The sequence below is a fragment of the Triturus cristatus genome, chromosome 12 (genome assembly GCF_964204655.1).
Source record: "Triturus cristatus chromosome 12, aTriCri1.1, whole genome shotgun sequence".
Classification (NCBI taxonomy): Eukaryota; Metazoa; Chordata; class Amphibia; order Caudata; family Salamandridae; genus Triturus; species Triturus cristatus.
In genome coordinates this window covers 222,975,058-223,000,742 of record NC_140595.1, presented here as the reverse complement: position 1 = coordinate 223,000,742, position 25,685 = coordinate 222,975,058, and the positions used below count along the sequence as shown (strand labels likewise).

General features: G+C 47.1%; 1 protein-coding gene across 1 annotated transcript in view; it reads left to right on the top strand.

Annotated features, from left to right (window-relative positions):
• The window catches only part of FA2H (fatty acid 2-hydroxylase), a 756,208-nt gene that overhangs the window by 403,980 nt on the left and 326,543 nt on the right, over positions 1-25,685 (top strand). Inside the window, exon 3 of the mRNA XM_085637797.1 lies at positions 25,274-25,416. Coding sequence (XP_085493923.1) covers positions 25,274-25,416 — 143 coding nt within the window. The remainder of the gene's footprint in view (positions 1-25,273; positions 25,417-25,685) is intronic.

Here is a 25,685-nt window from a genome sequence, read left to right as displayed (position 1 = left end):
ATCCTACCAGGACGTTCCGAAATCAAAGCGTCATGATTTGCGCCACCCACTTGGTCTCTATCTGTAGTAGTTATAACATCACAAGTAGCACCTAGTTCCTGCGCGTGATCCTCTCTGCGAATCTTAGCCCATATTGTCTGTGGAACTACATTTCCCATCAACATGTCGATATCTGCTAGGTTCATGATGCAAGCATCAACTGTCTGTGATAATTCTTTATAATAACCTGCAGGGTTTTTACGAGGATCCGGTAGAGTCTGCTTAAAGGCCAAAACTTCAGATCTCTTCCAAGGGACATGTACCCATATACGTTGGAAATGAGCAGGAATAGCTGGATTAGCACCTACTCCCGCAACCTCTTCCTTCCATACTGGAGGAACCTCTCTCATAGGATCATTTTTCAATGTCAGTCTAACCGACGGATCAGAATCAAGGAAAACCTGAGAGAACAATAAGGATCTATAAGAAATGAGTGTCCTTACAGCTTTCTCAACCTTAGAACTCACAATAAGTCCTTTATCAAAATCAGTCTGAACATTTAACAGATCTTGTGGGATCGGACTCGAACTCACATCTTCCCATTCTTTAATGAGAGTGTCGCACATTACATTAAAAACATATCTTTGCGTAGGCGCATTCCATTGCGAAAAGGTAGGCATAATATCAAGCACACTGTATTGTGGACCCTTTTTGATCCATTTACGTGCAAGAGAGTCCAACTTCTCTCGTTCTTTAAAATCTGGGAACTGACTACGAGATTGTCTTCGAGCAAAAGCCGGAGACACATTTAAAGCTTCAAAGAAAGGAGATAGAATACCAGTAACAGTGTCTGTGAGACGCTTACGCACTGATGGAGAACTAGACATAAGAATTGGAGACAAAGTATTAGGAGAACTGACAGGTGGAGGACCGATAATTGCAGGAGGAGCAGAAGGCAAAGGAGATCTAAGATCAGGAGAGGAGGGCAAAGAAGTCAAAGTTAATGGTAAAACCGGCAAGGGCGGTAATACTGGAGGAGGCAAATGCGGAAGAGCCAGAACAGGCGGAGGTACCGCTGGCGGCTGAACAGGCTGTAACGGCTGAGGTGCATTGGCACTTTGTGCATAGGGCGGAGGCAACCTTAATAAGTGGGACATTAGGGGATCTTCTTCTATATCTTTCTTATTATCAGAAGGGGAAACAGGCAACACTGGATAGCATTTATCTATCGCCATACGATGCTGTCTTTCTGCGATTTCAGTCGCATTGTCAATTTCATCGTCTTTAAACTGTTGGGCAGCCTGTATAATTGTCATACCCTGTGCTTTCCTATCTCGTTTTGCTTGTTTAATTTCGTTCTGTTTGGCTTCCTTACGCCAAAGGCGGAAAGAGTCAAACATTGCCGGCCGGGCTTTTCTTTTGAATAAAACTGCTTCCAAATTGTCTAGCACATCAGGATCAAACCTACCATTTTCTGGCCATTTTAGAACACCATCTTTCTTCGTGTATCGGGTCCATGTCTCGTTAAAGACAATGGGGCCAATACCATGTTTTGCATAGAGCTCATATGTGGGAGTTCCAACCGAAGGAATCGGACAAGAGTCCTCAAGTCGGGAATCCCTATTACAACCAAGACAACAAATTCTTCCAAACTTAGTCAGACCAGGCATCTCGAGATGTCACCGGACTGTTCACAAACTTCAAGGGAGTAAAACTCAGTTTACGCAGCACAAATGCACTTACCCTCGGCTTTGTTTATTGCAATAGACAAATCTAAGAACCGAAGAAAAACAAAGAACCAAAATTGTGGGCGCGACCCACGAAAATACTTAACTAAGGATGTCTACTCCCACCAACAGAGGCCCGTCTATTGTCTCGCCTTACCATACATCATCAAAGGAAGGGCTAAAGCATGGCGGCAGTCAGGGCAGCGGTCGTCAGTAGCCGTCAGGAATGAGTAACCGCGCTGCAAAAGACCTTCGGACCACTTTCGACATACAGGGGTCGCTTAATGTGGCTCGTGAACCCTCCGGAATTTTCTTCCGGGGCTCCTCATGACCTTCAGGCAGAACCGGTACCACTGAAGCCGCCCCACGTTGGGCGCCAGTTGAAGAACCAGAACCTTTTGGGCCTGGCGGCGCAAGGTACGCCCAAGTCTCCGGAGTTCTCCTGCTTAGCTACACAGAGACACTGGACACTCTGTCGGCGTTAGAAGATCAGATTTATTAGCTGCAGCTAGTACAGTTATCCTAGAAGTACACAAAGTAGGTTCTCAGGAGGCTGCCACTTCACTCTGTGGCGCACAGGGTTATATACTATATAATGTTCGTATACATTAACCAAAAGCACTCCCAGAACATACAAGAAAGAGCCAATAAGAAGAGTTGGAAAACAGGATAGAACCAATAGGAGAGATTGGAAAACAAAAGTGTCAGATGACTCGAAGAAACCTCTCCTCCAACTATGTTTGTCACCCCTCCCTCAAGCTAATTCATTAACAGATTTGTAACTAACTTGCAGGTGGCGAGATACGTTTGTGTGTGTTGGAGGACAGTTGTGAAACGAGAGAATGCTAGCAGAAGACAGTGAAGGCCAGACGATAAGATAAGGTCAGGAAAGATTAGTGTGAACCAACAGATAGTTTTGACGGGGATTAGGAAAGCCAGACAGGGATTAGTGTACTCGGCTAGTCCTAACACCAGCTTTGCAAATAGAGGCAGAAAGCGTATTTCGACACCAGGCTGCAGAAAAGGCAGAATAGACTTTGTTTGCCGTGCTGCCTGAGTGATGGCAACATAAAATGGCGGCGGAGCACAAAATGGCGGGTCGCTTCGATCGCGATCAGAAATCGAAGTTCCTCAATTTCCATAGTAAAACTGTACTAATTTTAGATGGTTTATAAATCAAGTGGAAGGTGGCCATTTGGTAGACAAAGAGGGGGGAGTAATAGCTGAAGAGCTAAGTGAGTGAAGCTACAGGTTTTTGGAAGGAGGAGTTTTATGATATTGCCAGCCGTTCACCATCCTTGAATGTGCAGTTCAAGATGTTGTGTCTTGCAGCCTTTGAGGATAAGACTTTCTGTCGAGTGTGAAGAGCTAGCGATGACTGTCATTAGATACCTTAAAGAGCTCTTTAAGGGTGGTATGCTGTGATTTGTCTGGTCAGTGTTCAGTCTGTGCGTAGGAATGAGAGGAATATTTGAAGTTGCTGGGTTTGAAGGAGGGATTATCATGAATTTGGGCAGGCAATGCATTTTATGTTTGGGTTGGGATTATGTATCTTGGTTTTCGGAATCAATTGCAGCATGGTAACGTACCTAAATTGAAGGGGGCAGGGATTATGCCCCCTTCAGCCCTGATTGCCCCACACATGCCACAGGCGATATTGTTCCAGATCCACCCCTTAGGCGAGGCATTGTTCCATCTACATTACATATCTCATTGTATTTATGAATTATTGCAGTTCTTTGTTTAGTTATTGTGGAAACTTTTTTTCAAAGTGCACGTATTACTCCATTTAGCAGTGCAGTATGATGCTCCAGTGACTATGAGGCATATATATGAGCCCCTTGCGCTGCCGTAGCATAACTTTTTGTGACGCTCCTGCAGAGCAAACCACCAAATCATATTTATGAGGCCACGCTAAGACACTTTGCATGGCTTTGAATAGCCTCATAGATATGGAATAAGGCAATGCAGCGCAAATAATTGCGTTACCTTACTCTGCGCTAGGGAGGCATTCCATGGGCTTTGCAGTGGGTGTTTCCACGCAACACCCATGGAGTTTGACGCTTCCCCAGATTTACAAGACCATGCACACCTTGGGAAGCGCCAAAACCTTTGCCTCCCGAGATGAGGTGTAACAAGGAGAAATAACTTTATTTCTCCTCGTTTTTTCTTCCAGCACACATAGAAAGAGTAAAATACCTCTATGGATTGTTTCTCTGCAGAAAGGTGCCCCTTCCTGCACGTAAACAATCCTGCTGACAGCAGAAGCATCCTTGCAGCATGGTGCAAGGGGGCCTGCGTTGGCGTTAGGCTGCCAAAGCGGCGCCAGTGCAGGGAAAAGGACAGGAATGCACTGTATTGGCTAAATACTGTGTATTCCTGCCCTTTTACGTTGACGTAGGGCAGCACAGCAAGTCAGGTGACTTGCTTCACTTCCCTACACCAAATTCCATAAATGTGCCCCTAAGCTTGTCCCTGGAACCAGATCCACGTCTAAATGTGATTCACAAAGATTTCCTCTGAAGTATGAACTAGAAGAGGGAGCGAGATGTATTTTCTTTGTGATTTTAGTGTGACCTAATAAAAGATTTCTTTACTTGTCTTTCAACTTTGAGTATGAAGCCAATAGTTACTTTTAATGGAAAAAGGCATCTCAGATTTGCACCAGTTATCATCTTATAGACTTTTCAAAAAGTCGTATGGCAGAGCAAATCAGGATATGTTCAATAGCTCACGAAGTCACAAGGATTTTGCTCAGGTCCATCCACAAACATGCTTCTGGGATCGCCAGGTTTTTCCATTGCACACTATTGTATAAAGGACGTAAATGTTTGTTGTAAATCATTCTGGCAATGTCACAGATCTCTCCTAATTTGCTCTAAGGATATATATTTGAAGTGAGCTCAACCAATTTACTCGTTCGTGATGCACACTGCATCGAGTCTGGATCTGACTCTCAAGGCAAACTCCTTCCAAATTCAACTCTGTAGCCTAATTCAGAGGCACTACACCACTTCACATCCCACCTCTTTATAATGTGAACATCATTTAGTTTTTAAATATTATAACTCTAGCAGCTGATAAGCACGGCCATACAATTCTAAAGCAGGCATTGCTGTTTATATATCTACCTTCCATCGAGAGACACTGCATTACATGTCTAGATGTATCTACTTCCCAGCTAGTTGTGCTGAAAAAAACAAAATATCACACGTTACAACGGATATTACCTCGCATGACTACCTTGTGGGCATTACCATGCGCTGACCTCTACAATGCGTTGTAATCCCACACAGGGGTTTACAAATATATATATAGTTTGTTTTGGGGGGTTGACTTCCCAAATCCTCCTTTTTTTAATCCACTAATCTCCCTTTGGCTCTACCCCTAAACTCTACCTTACCTTCATTTGCCTGGACCCTCCATTACCCTTACCCATCCGTTAGCCTTTACCAATCCCTTAAGACATAAATACATACCTGCGTGGTAAAGTACCAAACAGGGGCATGCGTGGTACTCAGCTGCAGGGTAACGTCCTGCGGGTAATGGCCGCAGGGTAGAGACTGCACACTAATCAAACCTATTGATAACCCTGCATTTTAGTGAGGAGCACTGCATTAGACCTCCTGCTAACTGTTCCTTCAATGAGAGTTACTGCACAGCACCTGCTGATGATCCTTCCTCCAAGCAAGAGACACTGCTTTGCATCAGTTGATACCTCTTGAGAAGGTGCACTACATTAAACCTAATGATAAACATAACTCACAGCAAGGGTGGAACGGGAATGTCTCCATAGTAGTTAGATGTGCATCAATGCCCTGTGTTACATAACCACCAGTGAATCTGATATCCTACCTTTTTGTATCTTCCCAGCTCCCATGAAAGCTTGGGCACGAAATTGACACAGAAGACCAAGTGCTTGGCTTTGAGGTAAAGCTGGGAGCATCAAAACCAGGTCACTTTGGCAACACAAGACAATCTGTGCCCCTGGGATGTATAGTGAGCTGTGGTGGCTGCATACCGTTTTGAATCATTGCAATAGAGACAGGCCTTTCCTGCTGCAAGAACTGAGCATGATGCCTACCCGCCCACTCCTATAAAGATCTGCTCATGTGTAAAGCCCAGACCCAGTGCCAACATCCATATGTGAGTGTCAAGTGCATATTGTTTGCATGGTGCTTGCTATTAGGACTCCCTGATGGTTATTAGTGTATGTATACTATATGCCAGTGGGATCAATTTTGGATGGATCTTGGATTTGGCATGTGTTAGACATTGGGTTTATGGTTGTCAGAGGTATGCACCCTGTCCAAACAGGAACCCTAATCCTAGTCAGGGTAAATCATATACACACCATAAATTAACCTGTGATCACACTCTGGTAGCTTGGCACAGAGCAGGCAGGCTTAACTTAAGAGGCAATGTGTACAGTATTTGTGCAACACTTCAAACAATAACACACTGAACATAGCAAAAAAGACTCCACACTAGTTAGGAAAAATAGATGTTATTTTTATAAATAAAGCAATACCAAATCGACAAGAATCCCATAAGTAGAAGTTGAGATATGATTTTTAAAACATTAAATGTAAAAATAGTGTTTGGAAGCAATAAGTGCCTATAAGGGTTGTCTGGTCACGCTGGACCAGGGCAAACTAAAGAGTTCAGGCCGACTTCGAAGAAGCGCGGGCCGGATACAGGAGCCACGCAAGGCTCACTGAACAAAGTACCTTGATCCTGGTCGCAACAGCGAGATGCGAAGTAAAGCTGAGCAATGTGCCGGTGTCAATCCTGCAGTCGAGGTGAAGCGTCGATATTCTTCATGCAGTGGTGGCCATGCAACAGTTCTTAAGATGATGCACTGAGCCGAGAGGCGTTGGATCCAAAGATGATGTGCTGGGTTTCCCCATGCAGTGGAGAGGATGCTTTGATCTTTCCACACCGCAGCAGCGACAAAGTGTTGATTATGATGTATCAGTTCTTTAAGGCGATGCCCTGGTTCTGACCGACACCGCAGCAGCCACGATGTGTTGGTTATGATGTATCTGTTCTGTAAGGTGATGCACTGGTTCCGAACCAATTCTGTTCCGGCAACAGCGACGATGCCTCAGTTCTGTTACATGCACACAGGAGATGCGTCAGTTTGACAGGAGCAAGCACCTGGATTCACTTACAATGGACCAGGCACAGGAGCAGATGGGAAGACTTTGATATCCCTGAGTCTCAAAAACAGGAGGCAAACCAACAAGCCCTTGAAGATCACTCTGGGCTCAAGCAAAGTCTAATTCTTCCTCAGCAGGGTCAGAGGGAAGCAGGCAGCAGGGCAGCACAGCAGAAAAGCAGTTCTTCCAGAGCAGCAGTTCATCAGTGTTTCAGTCCGTGTAGCAGCACATCCGTCCTTCTTCCTGACAGAGTTTCTTCACAGGTTCAGAAGTGTCTGATTTGGTGGGGTCAGAGACCCAGTACTTATATCCAGTTGTGCCTTTGAAGTGGGGGTCGCTTCACAGAAGGCGCGTTAAAGTGCACAAGGTCCTTTCTGCTTAGCCCTAGTTCCAGACTCACTATAGCAGGCTAATCAACCCTTTGTGTGGGGACAAGACACTGCTTATTCGGGTGTAAGTGTCAGTTCCTTGCTCCCATCATGCCCAGGATGAGCCATCAGGATGCAGCTGGTCACTAAGACACTCTATCCTTCCTTTGTGTGTGGCTGTGTAGAGGGAATGCAAAATGTCAAGCTGTCACCCACTCCAGACATGTATTGGAGACAGGCTACAGGCACACATAGCTTTAAGAGCAGAGACATGTTTACTTTTTAAAAGTGTTATTTCTAAAATAGTAATGTTAAATCCAACTTCACCAGTAAAGGGGGCGTATCATTACCATTCCAATGATATAAAACATGACAGAGCTACTGCTTCTCAATCAGAAATTACAGCTCACATGTGTAATAAGGAATTCCCAATGTTAATCTATGAAAGCAGTAGGCCTCACAGTAGTGAACAACTAATTGGGGTGTTTTTTACTACCAGGACATGCAAAACCTAACAGTACATGTCCTATTTTTTAGTTACACAGCACCCTGCCCTATATGCTACCTAGGGCCTACTTTAGGGTTGACTTATGTGTAATAAAAGGGGAGTTTAAGGTTTGGCAAGGGATTTTAAATGCCAAGTTGACATGGCAGTAAACTTGCAAGCAAAAGCTTTGCAGTGGTAGGCCTGAGATGTTTATAGGACTACTTGTGTGGGTGGCACAATCAGGGCTGTAGGCCCACTAGTAGCATTTAATTTACAGGCCCTGGGCACAGGTAGTGCACTCTACTAGAGGCTTGCAGATTAATTAAATATCCAAATTGTGGATAAACAAATTTTACCATGTTTAGCGGAGAAGCACATGCACTTTAGCATTGGTCAGCAGTGATAAAGTGCTCAGAGTCATAAGGCCAACAAAAGGAGGTGGTAAGCAACAAAAGGTTTGGGGGGAATACCACTCTAAGGTTGACAGGTCGAACAACATGGCACAAGACAGAGGTGTTGATACTGCTTTCCCAGACAGTGGAAGTGTATTGCTTGCATTCCTAAGTTGGAGGGTGTAGCCTCCGACACAAAAGTGTGGAAGGATGATGACAATACAGCCCTTAGAAATTCAATGTGATCTATTTAACAAGTGGTTGTTCATTAGTTCTTCTCGACCCCTGCTATTTGGGTATTGGTAGGGGGAGTGGGCACGTCAGCAAGCACAGTTGTTAGTGGAATAGAAAAGTCTAAGAGCAGGGTTTGGTCCTTTCGTCTGCCCCTGACAGGTCCTTTCAGGAAGACTGATGACAGCCAGCTGTAGAACTTCACACCACTGGGCTCCTGATATGGGTACTCCTGCTTGGTGCCAGAATCATCAATACGTTCTGTGAAAGCCATCACCTTACACAAAGAAGTGTCAGCAGTGCAGAAAGAAGATGAAGTTCTGAAACTGAAGTACCCCAAACCTGTTCCCGAACTGTAGACAGTGGATGATCTTCCCCTTTTAAAAAACTCTCTATAAAAGAGGGACTCACCTTCCTACTTGGTTCAAGTTCTAAGGTGCGTCAATGACTAAGGACTGCGGTACTCTGCATAGTACTTGAGCTGCTTGATGCAAGGCAGATATTACTGATAGTCAGTCGCCCTGAGGGGAGGGATCATCATTTGAAGCAATTTGTCTTGCTCAAGAAGCTCTGGGTATGCTACAGACCTGGGATTCTTCTTGCTTGCTGAAAGGGCAAAGGAGAGAGATTTGTCACACTGGAGCCACCTGCTCGAGGAGCAGAAGCCCAGCTGGTGTGTCCAGAAGAGGTTGGGCCCAGAAGAATCAGTTTGACCCAGTGGATGTGTCAGAACCAACCTGGGTAAATCCAAAGGGTTCTTGACCAACATATCCAGCCAAAAACTATGCTTAGCACTGAGGAGATTCACGTTAGCACTCGCTTCTGTGACCTCCATGGAAGAAGCCACAAAACCGGTGCAGACTTTAACTTCGCCATGCCTAAACAAGTCTGCATCTCAGTGCCTGAACCAGAAGGAGCTGACTTCGCACCATATGTGGTGACGGCTGTGCGCCCTTTTTGAGCTACTGTCCGCCGACGCAGATCAAAGGAGGCAGGTCCACTAAGACAAGCTCTGGTGACCGCAGCTGAAGCACAAAGGCATAGACACAATGGAACAACCCAACCCCACATCGATGACCAAGTAACAACAACATCTGAGAATAGTAACTGTGAACTTTCTTAAAAGAATTGCATGATGGGACTATTTAATAACACCTGTATAACTGCCTGGCCAAGAGAATGGACTGACTTGCAGGTCACAGGCAGCGGGAAAGCTGTTCCTTTTTGCCTCTGTTTTGTGCACCTGTGCCTAAATCAAAGCTTTGCTGCTTTATTGTGTAGTACACCATTTAGATTGCTTAGTGATCACCCAGTAGTGCTGCTTCTTCCTTGTGTACTGTATTATATTTTGATATGATTAATGTACTCTTATAAAAAAGAAAAGGACTTGGGTTAGGCATTTTCTAGTTCGGTCTGTTGTGTGACTATTGAGTTCTGAGGGGCATATTTACAAGCCCCTTGAGCTGCCAGTGCGTCACTTTTTGTTACCCACAGGTGGCGTATTCTGCTGCCACATATTTAAAAGGACATGTAAAGCCACCCTGCATGGCTTTTTGTAACGCCCTGAACGTCTCAGGATCGTTTAACAGACACGACAATGAGGACGCAACCACTAGTGAAGGGTTAGTTGTTTTAATGAAGGCAAATATAATACAAAGAATAAAAGTTATAGTCACTGGAATCCTCCAGGCTAAGTACGTTACCAGCCCACAGCACGGATGGTCCTAACCGTCCTCTGCATATACGCCGGTCCCGGCGTATGCCAACAGAGGGCAGAAATGAAATGGCCGACAATGCCAATCGGTAGGCTGTGAGGGGCACGAAGAGTGTTGGGGAGAATCGAGGAGTCAGGGAAACACCCAGCCGGGGTCTCTACCTGAAGGGAGCAGCCGCTCAACCTCTTCCTCAGACTGCACCGGGACGCGGAGTCACCTCCTGGTGATGCGTCACCGATACCCCAATCACAAGCAAGAAGACTGAACCGAGAGCAGCCGCTCGATCGATCCTGTGGACTTCCGAGTCTGTAACGCGGCAAACACCTCCTGGTGTGCGTTACAGCTGGCAGTCCCTGTGTCTCTGGTCGGGCTGGGAGTTACGACTCCAACCAGCAAAAGCGCCACTGCGCTTGGACTCAGCCGAGTCAAAAAGCGAAGCTCAATGGTTGACCGGTAGAGCTTCCGGGTCCTTCACAGGTGACGATGGGGCAAGACACGGCCCAGGGAGTAACGACTCGACCTACCTCCGTTCTTGCCTTACTGGAGCACCACTCCGGAACACTGCTCCTCACGAAGCAGGTACGTCGGTGTGAACACAATATCCGACAGCGTTGTACCTCCCGGTTCCTCCCTTTATAGGGCGTGTTTTCCTTGAGTTATGTAACAGCTCTCCTGTTTACATAAGGGCGTGTTTCCTTGAGTTATGTAACAGCTCTCCTGTTTACATAAGGGCGTGTTTCCCTTGAGTTATGTAACAGCTCTCCTGTTTACATAAGGGCGTGTTTTCCTTGAGTTATGTAACAGCTCTCCTGTTTACATAAGGGCGTGTTTCCCTTGTATGACAGGAATTCTTGACACTTTTCGTGTCCTTGGAAATGCGTCCCCTTTTCACGCAGCACTATGCATGAAAGGGGTGTGCCATGGGTTTTATTGTGGGTGTTCTAACGCAACACCCATGGCTTCTGCCACATTACTAGATTGACAACCTTTTGCAAACCTGGGAATGCGTCAGAATGCTATGCCTCCCAGGAGATGCTTAGGAAGCGCAACGAGGAGAAATTTTTAATTTCACTTGCTCAGATGGTGTGAATGGCTATGGGCACGTGCGCACGGCCACATTTATTAGCAGGCACACCTACCGAGTGACACCTGTGTTGGTTGTGTGTGGGATGTGTGCACACCAGCCGGCAAGACCTGCCTGGTGCAGTCAGAAATCGACAACAGTGTACATCGTAAAGGACACAACCATACAACCATAAAGGCCCCATGATTTGTGCTGCACAGAGTTAGTGGCCTGGGTGCACTACGTCCTGCACTGGCCTGCCGCCACGGGCCGCTGACTTGCGGTACACTGGGGCAGGGTCACAAGTGCAGAGCAGGTTCTTGTAGATGACAGGGGGCTTGTCGCGGAGTGTCTCTGTGGACAGTGGAAGGTGTGCCCCCAGGGCAAGATGCAGAGGGCAGGACCACGCAGAAACAGTCACTATGGCGGAGAGTAATGGAACATACACATGTCGGACACCAAGTCCGGTCCAGCCAGATGAAAATGCAGGAAATCACCAGCCTCTGGACTCAGTCGCCACCAAGGTCCAACCAGATAGTGCACATGACTCATTGCGCACAGAGTTAGTGGCACCAATGCCGTTTGGGGATGCCACCTGCGATGAGGCGTGTCAAATGGTGTTGGCTCCTCCACATCCTGGCCAAGACACAGTTCCACATATGTGACATACTGGACCTGTGCGTAGGCCTGAGGCAGCGGTCAGCACAGGCCATTCACCTAGTGTTGCCGGTTTAGGTTGGAATGCCCCACCGCCCTGCGTAGTTCAGGTTCGGTGGCACCACGGCTCGCGGACTTGCGGTGAACAGGGTTGATAGCACCAGGTCAGTTGTTGATAGTGTGCGATCTCCTCCGTGACTCGGATCTGGGTTTCGTCCGGACTGAGCCACATCTTTCTCTTACTCCTCTCCATGCATTCACTGGTGTGGAGTCTGCCATTCGTGATTCGCGACTAGGTGCTGGATGTGGGACCTACTGGTCCGCCGGGTAGGCCTGAGCTCTCATCCACGGGTCGCTGGCTGGCGTTGAACAGGGTTAGTGGCACCATGTGTCGCAAGATGCCCATATGGAACTATGCCTCACTGATCGGGAGGGGGGTCTGGTGCTGTGGCCGCTGCCCAGGCTTTGGGGTCACTGCCATTCAGGACTCAGGACGCAGTTTCACATATGGGACCTACTTGGCCGAAGAGGACGCCGGTGTAGTATGTGTTTGTGGAAGGAGTAATGTGAGACAGCGCCAGGGGGCCTGGGATGGACTGCGGAGGCCGCAGAAGTCACGGAACTGGTGCTTGGAACTTGCACCGGCACGTGATGGACCCTCCTTGACACACGCCGGTGTTGGCAGGTGATCAGTGTGGCCTGGCTGTGCAGGGGCGGGTCTGACGCGTTCGTGGCCCAGCGTGCCGGTGTCTGGCAGGCAACTCCGCTCACGAGGACAGCGTCGGCCTCGTGGCGTGGTGAGAGGTGCCGCCCTGGCAGAGACGTCAGGCTTTTCGGAAGTGGATCACGCCCAGGGCTACGTGCTTTTTATTCACACCCTTATGCTGGCCTGGTGTACGCCAGGCAGTCCCACTCCGCTCACACTTACGGGGGGATGTGACAGGCAACATTTGCGCAAACTCCCCCACTGGCCGGGGGGACCTGTCACGATCCTTGCAAGACAACTGAGTTATGCAGGACGGAAGACCGGCGCCCCTAGCTATGTCCCGGCAGTACGTATGGTAACAAGCAGCGGGAGCCACACTACAAGTCCCAGAAGTCTCTGGGGCCCCGAGTGCCGGAATACCGGAAGCGGTGTCACGCACGTGATAGCCGCTATAAGGCCCTCCTCCTCAGTGGGAACGGGGCTTGACAATCCATCGGAAAGACCCAGCAGCGGCGCTTAGCGGATGGTGTTCCCCGCTGGAGAATGAGCGCGCGCTGAAACCAAAGACTGAAGCCGCATACTCGCCAGCACAACTTCTGAGCCCGACTTTTCCCTGAGGACTTCGATGATACTACTCTGGGGCGCCAGTGTCAGGTATTTAGGTGGGCGCGAGCACTCTTTCAACAGACTTTGCCGTGGCAGTGGAGTCAACTGCTTCGGACATACCTCTTGATTTCTTTCGCTTGTGGGACTGTGCAGTTCGCGCTAGGAACGCGCGTGTGCTGCAAACAAGGACCGTGATAGTGGTCATAACTATCGTAACGGCTATCGTCTAGCAAAGGCACCGTACTGTGAGCTCAGTGTTCGCTTTCAGGAGACAAGAACCTTGCTGGGTGTGTTAAGGAGGATTGCACGTGGTTGTGAGTTGAACAGCTTCGTAGGCTGTGGGGTTCCTGAACCAAAACCCTTTCTTCCTGAGAGTTTAAGCACCTTTGGTAAGTGTTGGACCCAGAGGGATGAGAAGGGTAAGAGGGTAGGTTGTCTGCTCTTCCCTAACAAGCTCTCTGTTTTTTTCCCCCTTTCTGCAGCCAACCAAGGGAGTCACAACCATAGTTCCTCCCAGTTTTTGATGGTAGATGACACCACATAGACCACAAGAGTTCGTTTGTTTTATTTCCCTCCTTTCCCCCGGTGTGCCTCCTCCACGTTCTGGTGTTTGTTACATACATTGGCGTGGGGTTGCACACAGGTGAAGTAGGGGCTTTACTACAGGTCATCGCTCCCGCCGGCCGACTTCTAAGGTTAGTGGCTTCCATAGTATTCAGCTACTGATGGCCTGACAGGACCTGGTTGCGTCCACTGTCCACCACACTCCATACACCAGTGGTGTGTGTCGCCATGGATATGCGTGTGTTCTGCATACTGCGGTCTGTCCAGCACATCTCCGCCACTCTTGGCATTGTGTGCTTTCCCAATCATGGTTCTCCTGCCTCCTTCACACATGCCTGGTTGCAACCCCTCCCCACATTGGGCTAGTGTGTGGCTAAGGTGCCATGCCGTTGATGGCTCATGTGCAGAACTTGCCCAGGTTACCATTGTGAGTTGTTCTGTCGTGTCTGGTGGGTGGGCATGTTGTTTGGCATGTTGGTTTTGATTTAGTGACGTGTGCATTGCCGGAGTTGTGAGTTGCATGGTTGTGGGGTTGATGTGAGTTTGGTGTTACTTTTGGACTTGTTAGGGGGCTGTGCATTTCCCTTGGTGCCATCCTGGGGACGCTGGTTGCTGATGGACTGTCGGAGGATGATGGACTCATGCACACTGACTGGGTATTTGGAGGCAAGATTGGTGGTGGTTCCATGGTGTTCGGTTGTTGTCTGCACATTGCTGTGAGACATGTGCTTTCTGTTGCGGTGATTGTGTGCTGTGTCGGCAGGGAGCACGGGTATCAAATGTGTGCTGTGGATTGCCCCAAACACGTGCGTGCATCCAGCTATGGCGTATAGTCCTTACTGGTGTCCAGCGGATCCTGCGCATTGTGTTGGACGTATGGGTCTGGGGTGACAGGCTGATGGTGTTGTCCACGTCAGGCTTGAGGGACTTAGATGTGGATGGCTGTGTGACTCCTCCAACTGTGGCGGGTGTTGGTTGGGGGGTGCCAGGGGCCAACAGGTGCAGCCAAGCCAGCAGCTTTGTGTGGGGTGGGATGTTGGTTGTCCGCTGTGTTGGTTCCGTCGGCCTGTTGGGCGTTGTTGGTCAGGATGCATAGGATGGTGTCCCTTTCAGCCTGTGGTGGATGGTGACATTGTCAGGGGTTGGGTCTGTGCGGCTAGTGTGCTTCCTGGGGTACTGCCGTCTTTGTCTGCGCTGCGTCTGTGGGGTTCCAGGTGTGGGTTGTGGTCCTGGGGTAGTGCGGGTGGGTGTTGTGGCCCTCTTGGGTGTCCGGGCCGCATGATGGGTGGCTCCATGGCATCTGTTGCCCTTCCCATGTGGCTGTGGGCTGTGCTCCCCTTTGTTGTTCAGGTTGCCGTCCAACTTTACACCAGGTCAGAGCAGGTGTAGATTTCCTGGTGCTAACACGCCTTATCGCCTGTTTTGTGTTTTTATCGCAGTTCTGTATGGTCGTTGAGAATGTTGTGTGATGTTGTTGCGGCTTTTGGCATGGGAACGCCCACTCTGCATCTCATTAGTGATAGTTGCGGTGGGCCTCTGTGGCAAGGTTTTTTGCGCCTGCTATCCCGGGTAAACTGGTGCTGTGGGCTGTTAACACCAGCTTGTGAATGGGGAGGTGTACTATTCAACTCCTCATTTGCACGGAACCTTTCATTATCGCCACAGCAACAAGATATCAAATCCTATATATACGCATTATCCCTCCTCATAACTGCCTGCGCACTGCCAAAGTACTGATTAACTCACTGCTTATTAACAAACTGGATTAGCGCAATAGCTTGTTAGTGGGTCCCGCCCTTCTCTGCCTTTAAACTTTGCTATTAGAGAACTTTTCAATCTCCCTAGAAACACACCCACATCTTCACCCCAACAGGAAGCCGGCAGGCTCTCTGCTACGAACAGAGCTCTCTAAAAACTCTTAATACTGGTCTTCAAAGCCAGACATGGGTCATCCTCAGTCTACCTCCCAGAGACCGTGCCACAGTGCAGCCTCTCACGCAACTTCAAGTTGAGCCAACCTGTAACTCCTTACAACACCCACCCCCACCGCCCATCAGTCCTATGATCCTTCCACCTTTCCGGACCAGCTCAATGAAATGCTCCGCACTAAACATCAGTGGCAGGCCAATATTACAGGGCTTTAAAATCTAAACTCAAACCACATCTCTTCAAACTCGCAGGTTATATAGAGCAAGTATTACCAGGCAAGGTCCTCACAACAAACCTTCTGACCGCTGGTTTCTGCCTGTGATTGCACATGTGCAGCTTGGCAGTATTCCAGATACCAGTTTTTCCTTGCTGTTCTCATTCCCAAACAACAGCTGATTTCGCAGTAAATAGGTTAATCTGGGCTGGAAAGTAGTTTTATCACTCTTAGACTAATTTTGAGATATGGACTATATGGTGCCCGAGGTCAACAGAAGTGCATTTCAATACCTTTATATGCATAAATACTTTTACCTGTAATCCCCCTTCCCATTACTACTTTTAGAAGATGCGCCTGCCAGCTGCTACTTTCATCACCATGCCACCAATGCCCGGTATGTAGCAGGGTATACCCGGGGCTGCCAAGAAGGACTTGAGTGCTGGACTAGATTCCAGTAGCACCTCTCACTCATGGAAGCGGAGCCTTCAGACCCAGTGGATCCATGCTCTACCGAAAACTCGATCAGGTGGTAGTTGACTGGATTGCCTCTGAAGTACACTGGGCTAATCATGCAAAGGGTGGAGTCATGAGGCAGAGGCGAGCTCCTAACAGGTGACTCATGGAGCCATCACTTTATCTCTTCTGTGCAATAGTTTTGTTGCCACAAAGCATGCCCCAAGAAAAAAGTACACCAGTGTGCTGCAAAACTGATACTGGCAAATCTGGAAATTTTATTATGATTCTTCACCAACACATGTCGGTTTACGCTTTAAATACCCTGCTTGGCCCATGCAAAACAGAAGTGAGCTTTACACTCCCCTGTCTGCTGCCGCAATAAAGAACTCCCGCCTGCCTGAGAACTGAAGAAAGCCATCTCCAGCTCCTTCTTGATCTAAGTTGGTATTTTGCTCCAGGGCTGGTGCTATCAGTCCAGTTGGCCAGTGGGAACTAGACATTCCTAGGCCCTAAAAGCAAAGTTGCAGGAGCCATCCTCCAACTGGGAAAAGTAGAATGGAGTCTGAGGAGTGGGTCCTGAAGATCTGAGAATTTGTCTTCCAGGTAGCAGTGGCACCAGAGCACTCTTCTCCCGAGGAGTACAGGGACAACCTGCCAGGCTCACCGAACCTGGCTGGCTTTTCGTCTTAGCGGTTTTTTTGTTGCTCTGAGCTTCTCTGAATGATCGTTCGAGCCTATACTCAATGCAGCCAACTTTGTGGTGCCATTTACAGCTCTGTGTATCAAGTCTGTGCTACCTAAATTTCCTTGACCTCCGGAAAGGTTTTGAAATCCAAAATGTTCAGCGGGACCAAATATCACGCACTTCATGGCTGTGGTCAGTCACAAGGCTGCAGTGGTCTATTTACCCATTTAGAGGAAACTTTGCTCTTTTTTTCTTTTTCTACATGATACCTTCAAACATAGTTTGCCGGCGCATTTTTTTATTTACAACTTTTGATCCTTATATCCGATTTTCTGAATTTCTGAAACATTTCTCTAAATTATTAAGGGCCAGATGTAGGTAAAGTCAGTTTTGCGAGTCCTTAATAGCGATTTTTACAGAATCGCTATTAAGGACTCGCAAAATGGAATGTATGTAGGAATCGCAAAAATAATTGCGATTCCTTGATATTCCTTAATTGCGAATCGCAAATTGAGATTCGCAATCAAGGAATACCTTCCATTCATTCCTATGGGCCAAGAGGCCCATAGGAATGAATAGGATTTGCGCATGCAATTTGCGAGTAACCAAGAGGTACTCGCATATTGCGTGCACAATTTCAAGAGTGCAAGGGATCCAAAAGGACACCATGTTGCACCCCTGAAATGTGCATGTGTGCACATGTGGCGCACATACATGCTTTAAGGGCATGTATGTGTGCCAAATGTCACTTTGAAAAAAGCAAAAAAGTGCTTTTTTAAAGGAAATCACAAAATACCACCAACTTGAAGTTGATGCTAATTTGCGATTCCTTAAGGCAAAATCGCAATTTGCGAGGCCTACTAGCATAGCATTTAGGGAATCACAAATTGCGATTCTCTAAATGCTCGCACACAATAAGGAATCGCAGTTTTTGCTATTCCTTATTTTGTGAGAGGGTATTTGCCTACCTACATTGCTCACAGCCAAATTGTGATCGCAAACGCTGAAATTCGGAAAATTTCAGCATCTGCGATCGCAATTTGGCTTCCTACATCTGGCCCTTAGTGTCCTCCGACGTTATTTGATTCAGAACTTTACAGTTCTATGTTTCTTAATTGTGTTACTGTTTTGCTATGTGCTTCACATATATTAAATGCACTTTCTCTGAGGTGCAATGTGCTGCTTGCTTCAGGCTACCAAGGGGGAGTGATGACTCTTCAGAGGAACCAGTTTAAGCTGGTGGGTCAGGCTGTTTGCGCCTTACGGGGGTTCAGAAGCGTGTCACATCTAGGCAATGGCCCATGTCTGATGAGGGTTCAGATGTGCGCCATATCTAGACAATGGCCCATGTCCAACGAGGGTTCAGATGTGCGCCACATCTAGGCAATGGCCCATGTCTGACGAGAGATCAGACACACGCCATATCTAGGTAATGGCTAATGTCCGACGAGGGTTCAGGCTCGTGCCACATCTAGGCAATGGCCCATGTCCGCTGAGGGTTCAGACAGTCGCCACATCTAGGTAACGGCCCATGTCCATTCTAACCTAGCATTCTGATTCCTTATGACCGTCTCTCCTTAAACGGAGTACTAAAACATAGTATGTCGAGAGGTGTCAGGATTGAAACTGGTCCAAGACGTTTCTTTTTTAGAACTCGGATCTTTGGATTGACCTAGTAACAACAGGTGTAAATTAACCTTATGAGCGCCTGCTTATTGGTCTGTAATAAACAGCAAGGATTGAACTATAATGAGTTTTAGGAGTGGAGGATAATAGTTCTGCCTGATAACTACCAGCACCTGCAGCTGTCTGAGCTCTTCTGTGGGTGCTGGTGCAGACAGTGGCTGCTGGGCAGTATCCGAAGTCGGTCCTGTCACTGATCATAGTGTGAGTTCCAGCAGATCTACTATTAATGACCTCCTGTGACACTGGGTGACTCACTACTCAATGATGGAAGGTGGCAGAGATGAAAACACTTGCATTGAAGGAACTACATAAATTGTACTAATCAGCGTCCTGTCCAATCGCAAATCATACAGAACAAGTTATAAAGCACCTGAAAAACATATACTCTTGATGGTATGTTTGTATTAATGACAGCCCTGTCTTGTACAGAGAAGTCATCATACATGTGGAAAAGTCAGTCATGAGGCGTCTCCAATGTCGTCTCCGACCTTTTCTCGGACAGTTTATGGCATGGTCACATCTTGTTCCCGCTGATCAGAGACTGAAAGTACTCACCCACTATGGAGACACCAACAACCGAAGTGGGCAGAGAGACAATAATTGTTTTATTTCCACACCTACTTTTTGCTGTTGACATGGCATGTGACATGCTGTCTCAATGCCTTCATATGGTCAACACTGCACCAATTGCGACAGGTCTAAATTGTGGGGTATCATGACCAATATGGGGGTTGATCTTTATATTGTTAATTTTCTTAGAGATCTGGACAATGATGTTACTGCCAGTGTAAGGTACAGCTCATGGGTGGTAACTACACCGATTTCAGACTGGCAAGGGGCATACGCCAAGGCTGTGTCATGGCTCCTTTCCTCTTTTCCATTTATCTAAGCAGCCTGTGGGATAAAATGGTAAACCTCAGGGCAGATTGTCCTTGTGTAGGTGATCGTAGTATTTCCACATTAACTTATGCAGACGACACTGTCCTAATTGCCAGGGCTGCAAATGGCTTGCAATGCCTGCTGGACTGTTTCTGTGAGTTTATGGCCTGTCTAGATCTTATGGTCAACCAAAATAAGACTCACATAAGGATTTTTGGGTGAAGAAGAAGGACAATGTATCTTTTGTAGTGAACAGCAAGAAAGTTGGGCCTGTTCCTGCTTTTTCCTACCTAGGAATCCCCTTTGATACATGTCTCTCTTGGGGACCCTTGAACACTGGAAAGAGCACAACTGTGCCATATATACAGTGAAATGGTGCAGGTCTGCTCTCTCCCTGCACTAATGCACTTTCAGCATCCTTGTTCCAATGCAGGCACGCTTGCCCTATAGTGCAAGGTTGTCTGTGTTGTGGTCAGCATTGTTTTTTGGCAGGAAGAGAGGTCCCTTCCTGCACAAAACCTATGCTCTAAGGCAGTTTCTTCTTTCTATGTGTGCTGCAGGATGCAGCACACATGTAAAGAAGAAAAAAGGACAAAAAAATGTTTCTCCTAGTTTTGCCAGCCTCAGGGAGGTTTAGGATTTTGGCGCAAATCTAGGTCTACAATTCTTTGTGGATATGGAACTTGTGACAAAATCCATTGGTGGGTGCACGGGAATGTCCGTGCACCATCCATAGTATGCTCCTGAAAGCAAAGTAAATCAAGGCAGCGCATTACGCGGCATTACCTAAGGTTGCAAAAAATCGCAAATTGCAAGGTGGCATGGTTTGGAAACGCAAACCTGGATTTTACTTTGGGTCTGCATTGAAAAAGTAACACAAACGCAACGCAAAATCTTTGTAAAGCTGAGCCGAAATGTGCATGGGTGAGTGCTGCATGAAAGACGACTGGCTGGCAACAATTCTGTACATCATGCGACTGTACATGAGTTAGGAAACCGACTCCCAGGTGAGTTCATTTAAAAAAAATGTTTTAGTAACTATTACGCTTGCATCTTCATTTGGCAAAGGTAAGCCGTTTAGGGCCATCATTCGGGCCCTCCAGATACAATAGGATTTTGGGGATTATCCATTTAGAACCATTTTTAGGTTGAGCATTCAAGACCTATTGTAACTTCTCTTGTGGACTTAAAGCCATCCACATGCTTTCCATTTGTTTGTTTTACTGTCCTTTAAAAATCCTTGCTTGCTATTGGTCAGTCCTGCCTCTTTGTCCCTCCTTATTCTCTTTCATCCATACCAGGCAGCAGGGACTAAGTTCTGTATCATTATGCTTTGGTTGTATATAGGTTCTTTGGGGGACAGTTTTTGTGGGGTTTCCTGTTCAATGTCCTAGCTGCTTGCATTTAATGATCTTTTTAGTGCTCTGACTGTCTGAAAACAGTCATGGGAAGGCTCTCTGGTTGCACAGCTGCTCCCTCTGCCTTTTGATTTTGAGTGCAATTGAAAATAGGCCTTTTATTTAATCAGCACGGGTATGTGAAGCGTTTTAAAAGTACAATTTGACATATCACTAACTTAAAATTTGAGTGTTTCTACCTCTACAAGAACATGTTTACTCACAGCCAATTGCCGTCTGTGGCTGTAACTGGACTGTACCAAACCTGTATGTGGGAGAAGATAATAAGCATTTTTTATCCGCATTCAGTAACACAGCATGTCTCTCTCCAAATGTTTACCACATAGTAATTAAAAAGCAAAGAACTTATGCCCTTGGTCCAAGGAAAGCAGCATTTTTAGCAGAACATTGGGGCGTCAGCATTTCCCCCTCCTCCTCCCTACATTGCTAGATCCCACGCCCTACCCTCTTCTTCCGGGACCTCTTCTCTGGCTCAGAAACTGCAGGCAGCTGGGCAGGGTAGGGAGACTGTTGGTGGGTTTCTTGGCCGAGCTCTCGCAGCCAGAGGATTACTAAACGTCCGTACGTTTTCATCTTGTGTCGTGTGTAAACAACAGAGCAGAACTGTGTCTGTCCTCACCCGCTTATATTTATGGTGGCAAAAAAGTGTTGCCCACATTATTCATTTGGCAGCTAGTGGACACAAATAGCTTCTGTTTTTCTGCAATATCAGGTCTGATGTCCTATGTGTTTCTTGATCTAACTCAGAAAACCTACCCTCCTTTAGCGCCTCACCATCTGGAATTACTTGTCCGTGAACAGCCGAGCAGAAATGTTTCTGTCCTCACCCGCCCTGTGTGCTCGGAGTGCACACGATAACATGCTCAGGCTCCAGCAGGGAACAGCTCCCTTCTGAAAGTGGGTTTAGGTCACTTAAGTGCGCATGACGTTTTGGCCGGCTGTCTTGGGCCGGCCAAACAGTCATATGCACTTTGCATGCTCCCCACTGGCTCTATTGTACAGCCTGGGTGGAAAACATGCACAGGCTCGACACCCTGTCTGAGCGCCGAACCACGGTACTCAGACCAATCACGACACTGCTGTCATGGTGACAGCAGCATCGTGATTGGCTTAGGGGCGCCTGTGTGTGCTTCCTGCTTCAAGCAGGAACAGAAGTGGACGGAGGCTAGGCGAGGCTGCAGCCGGCAGCAAGGTAACATTTTAATGTATTTTTCTATCCCCCCCACCCCGCCCATGCTACTCGGTAGCAGCTGCCACTGCATCTAGTATCGGCTTTCTGTGCTGCACCATTGTGAAAGACTCCTCAAGAATTTATGCATGATTCAAGATTGACTTCTAGTAATGGCTTGCTGTACTGCAGCTTTGTGAGACCCTTCAAGCACTTTCACCTGACTCAAGCAGGATATTGGTAATTGCTTGCATTGGTACATCAGGCACTGGCAAAGCTAATATTTCTGGCTTTAATGTGCTAGCACAAGCATAGATAGGCTCATTGAAATTTGCATGCACAAGCACATTAAAGCCAAATGTATTGACTTTGCCAATGCCTATTCTCCATTTGGTTTTTAGGCATCTGACTTTGTTTTCATGGTTTTCATTTCAAGGGGTACCACAAGCACAGGTGTGTCTGGCAGCTGCATCTCCTGGAACTGCATTGTCTATAATTGCAGCTGCAGTTTAAACAAGGCACAGCCGCTAAAACTGGCATTTCATTCTTATGGTGTATTTTTCTAAAACCAGCAGTAAAGAGCAAAAAAGAGATATTTATGGCAACTTGTTTATTTTTTGAAAGTTAAAGGTCAATACAGGAAAAAATAGAATCCCTCCCGCCTTTTCTACCGATTCTGAACCTCTGCACTTTTTAAATCTGACCTACATTGGACTGATTCCAATATCTTTTTGCAACAGATTACTAACTGCTTTGTAATGTGCTTAGTTCCCCATTTGAGTCCACTTTTCTGCTTCATGTCTCCAACCATTTTTCCTCTTTCATATGAAAGAAAATGACAGGACAGATTTAAGTGATTTGTGGGAAGGGTGATAGCGTGCCATGTATTGTAAGTAATAAAGGGCCAGATGTATGAAGCATTTTACTGCTCGCAAGCGGCTCATGGGGCTGTTTGCGACCGGTAAAAGGCTTTTTGTCATGTACCAACCCTATTTTGCGAGTCTGTAACCTATTACCAATTCGCAAAATAGGGTTTGCGAGTCGCTATTAGGAAGGGGCGTGTTAAGGACGTCCTTTCCTAATAGCGAGTCGCACTGGTATGTACGATTGTTTTGTGACCGCATATGCAGTTGCAAAACAATTGCAGTTACCACCTACTTTAAGTAGGTAGTAAGCTAGTCTCAAACAGGAAGGGGTCCCCAGGGGACCCCTACTCCTTTGTTACTGTATGCAAAAATATTTTTTAAGAGCAGGCAGTGGTCCCATGGACCACTGCCTGCCCCTAGAAAATGAATAGAAAACTATTCATTTTTTTCTTTTAAATGCACCCCGTTTTCTTTTAAGGAAAACAGGCTGCATTTAAAAAAAAAGAAAGTTGCTTTATTTAAAACAGCAAACACAGACATGGTGGTCTGCTGTCCCCAGCAGACCACCATCCATGTGATATTTGAGATTCCTACAGGGTCACAAATTACGACCTACCTCATTAATATTAATGAGGATGGTCTTTAGCAACTGTATCACAATAAGTAGTACTTAGATGCGTGGATGATAACCGCGTCTTTTCTATAATAGACCCTGGTGAGGTACAGATGGGAAGTCCTAAGATAAATGCACCCACTAAGGAGTGGGAAAGGAAGCAATTCCTTTTGTTTTAGTTACCCTCACACACCCTAGTGGTGTCATGCTTCATCATCGGGTCACACTGACGCCTAAAAATCAGGGTGGGCTCGACAGTTTTTCAGGGAGCTCTTAGTGATAAAATGACCAGGGGGAATTAAAGATTAAAAAAACCACAAGCAAATCCCAGAATCCCTTTATTCTTGGAGCTGCTAGAGTTAATAAAAAAGGTATAAACAAGGGTCAGAATAGGAGTATTTATGGTCCTATGACCCTAAAGCCGACATGTTCCAGTCCCGCAAGGGCCGTTAAGGTCCTGGACTTTCTTCAGGGCAACAACAAACCCTCCCTGGAAGACGCAGAAGGAAAATTCCCTATACTGCTGTTTATCTAAGGGCAGATAGCTGCTCCTTAGTATAATAGAAGATAATGTATCTCTTTGATCCTGTTATCACTCCATCCAGTCATGGGCGAGGGATCTCATCTCCGGGCACCTCGCAGTAAAAGGGGTAGCCCTGTAGTCAAACAATCATCAAGGGTGCTGCCCCGCTCTCTCGCCTACTCGGTGCGGGTTCTCTGCTCATTTAGCAACCCCATTAGGAATCGCAAACAGTGTCTGAGACACTGTTGTGCATTCTATTTTGCGAGTTGCAAATTGTGAGTCGCAAAGCTGCACAGTTTGCGACTTTCAAATGGAATGGTAGTACATCTGGCCCAAAATACCTCTGCAGTACATTTTAAGGACATTGCATCTCAGGATTCCATGCGGGGGACTCGACCTTTGGTCTTGTTCGCTGTAGTTTCATAGAACTTCTTGGTGACTTGCAATATCCTTATAATATACACCAGGGAGTATTTTTGCCTTGTATAATGTGTCTTATTAATATTTCTATTTTACCTCTTGCATGCTCCTATCACAGAGCAGTATCTGTTATTAGGCCTTCGGGTCGGAAAAAGAACGTTTTAAGTTCAGCTGCATTGTACACGCTCAAAAGGCACAAAAGCACTTTCACTTGACACTTTCCATTCAAGAATTGAAAACTCATTATCAATAAATGGAATGGGAACTCTTATGTGTGAAACTGAGGAAAGGTATCAGCTGTTTTCGACCAGTTAGGGGCAAGACATTCCTCTGGGGGTTTAACACGTAATCCACGAGGACCAGGGCCGGCTTTAGGGCAGTGCGACCGGTGCTGCCGCACTGGGCGCTGGCCTGTGGAGGGGGCGCTGACCTCTGGGAGGGAGCTGTATTTAGCAATAACTTATGATTGGAGAGATGAGGGGCACTTTTGCCTGGTGGTAGTGAGAGAACTGAGGAAGCGGTCATAGGGTGTGGGGGCGTCAAAAATGATTGTCGCACTGGGCGCCACCAGCGCTAAAGCCGGCCCTGACGATGACAATAGTGCACTGGGCTGACATGTGAGCTGCTTTACAAATGCCATCTTAGATGATAGATCCTGATATTAGAAGACACCGCATGCCTCTGCCGGTACATCGCGGTATAACATGCAGGATATGTTGCCTATATTCATCCAGTTTCCTCTGTTCTCTATTCCAGGATCTGGTGGACTGGAGTAAGCCCCTCCTCTGGCAAGTGGGCCACCTGCGGGATAAGTATGACGTGTGGGTGCACCAGCCGGTGGACAGGCCCATCCGCCTCTTCCATTCAGACTTCATCGAGTGGTGCTCCAAGACGGCCTGGTAAGACGTGCGCACACTTGAGTTGAGAGGGTGGGCAATCCCTCGTTCCTCGCGCCCTTGTGACCGACAATTCTCACTAACGCCTGACGCAGTACGTGGTACCAGTACGTTCAGAGGGGCTAAAGGTCATTCGGGCGCTTACTTTCTGGCAGCCTTATCTTTCCCGATAGCGTTCCCACTGCAGAAGGTTTATTGGACTAATAAACATTCAGGTATCCTGCGCATAGAGATAGCTTGCACTATGATCGCCGTAATGCATACATGCCGTC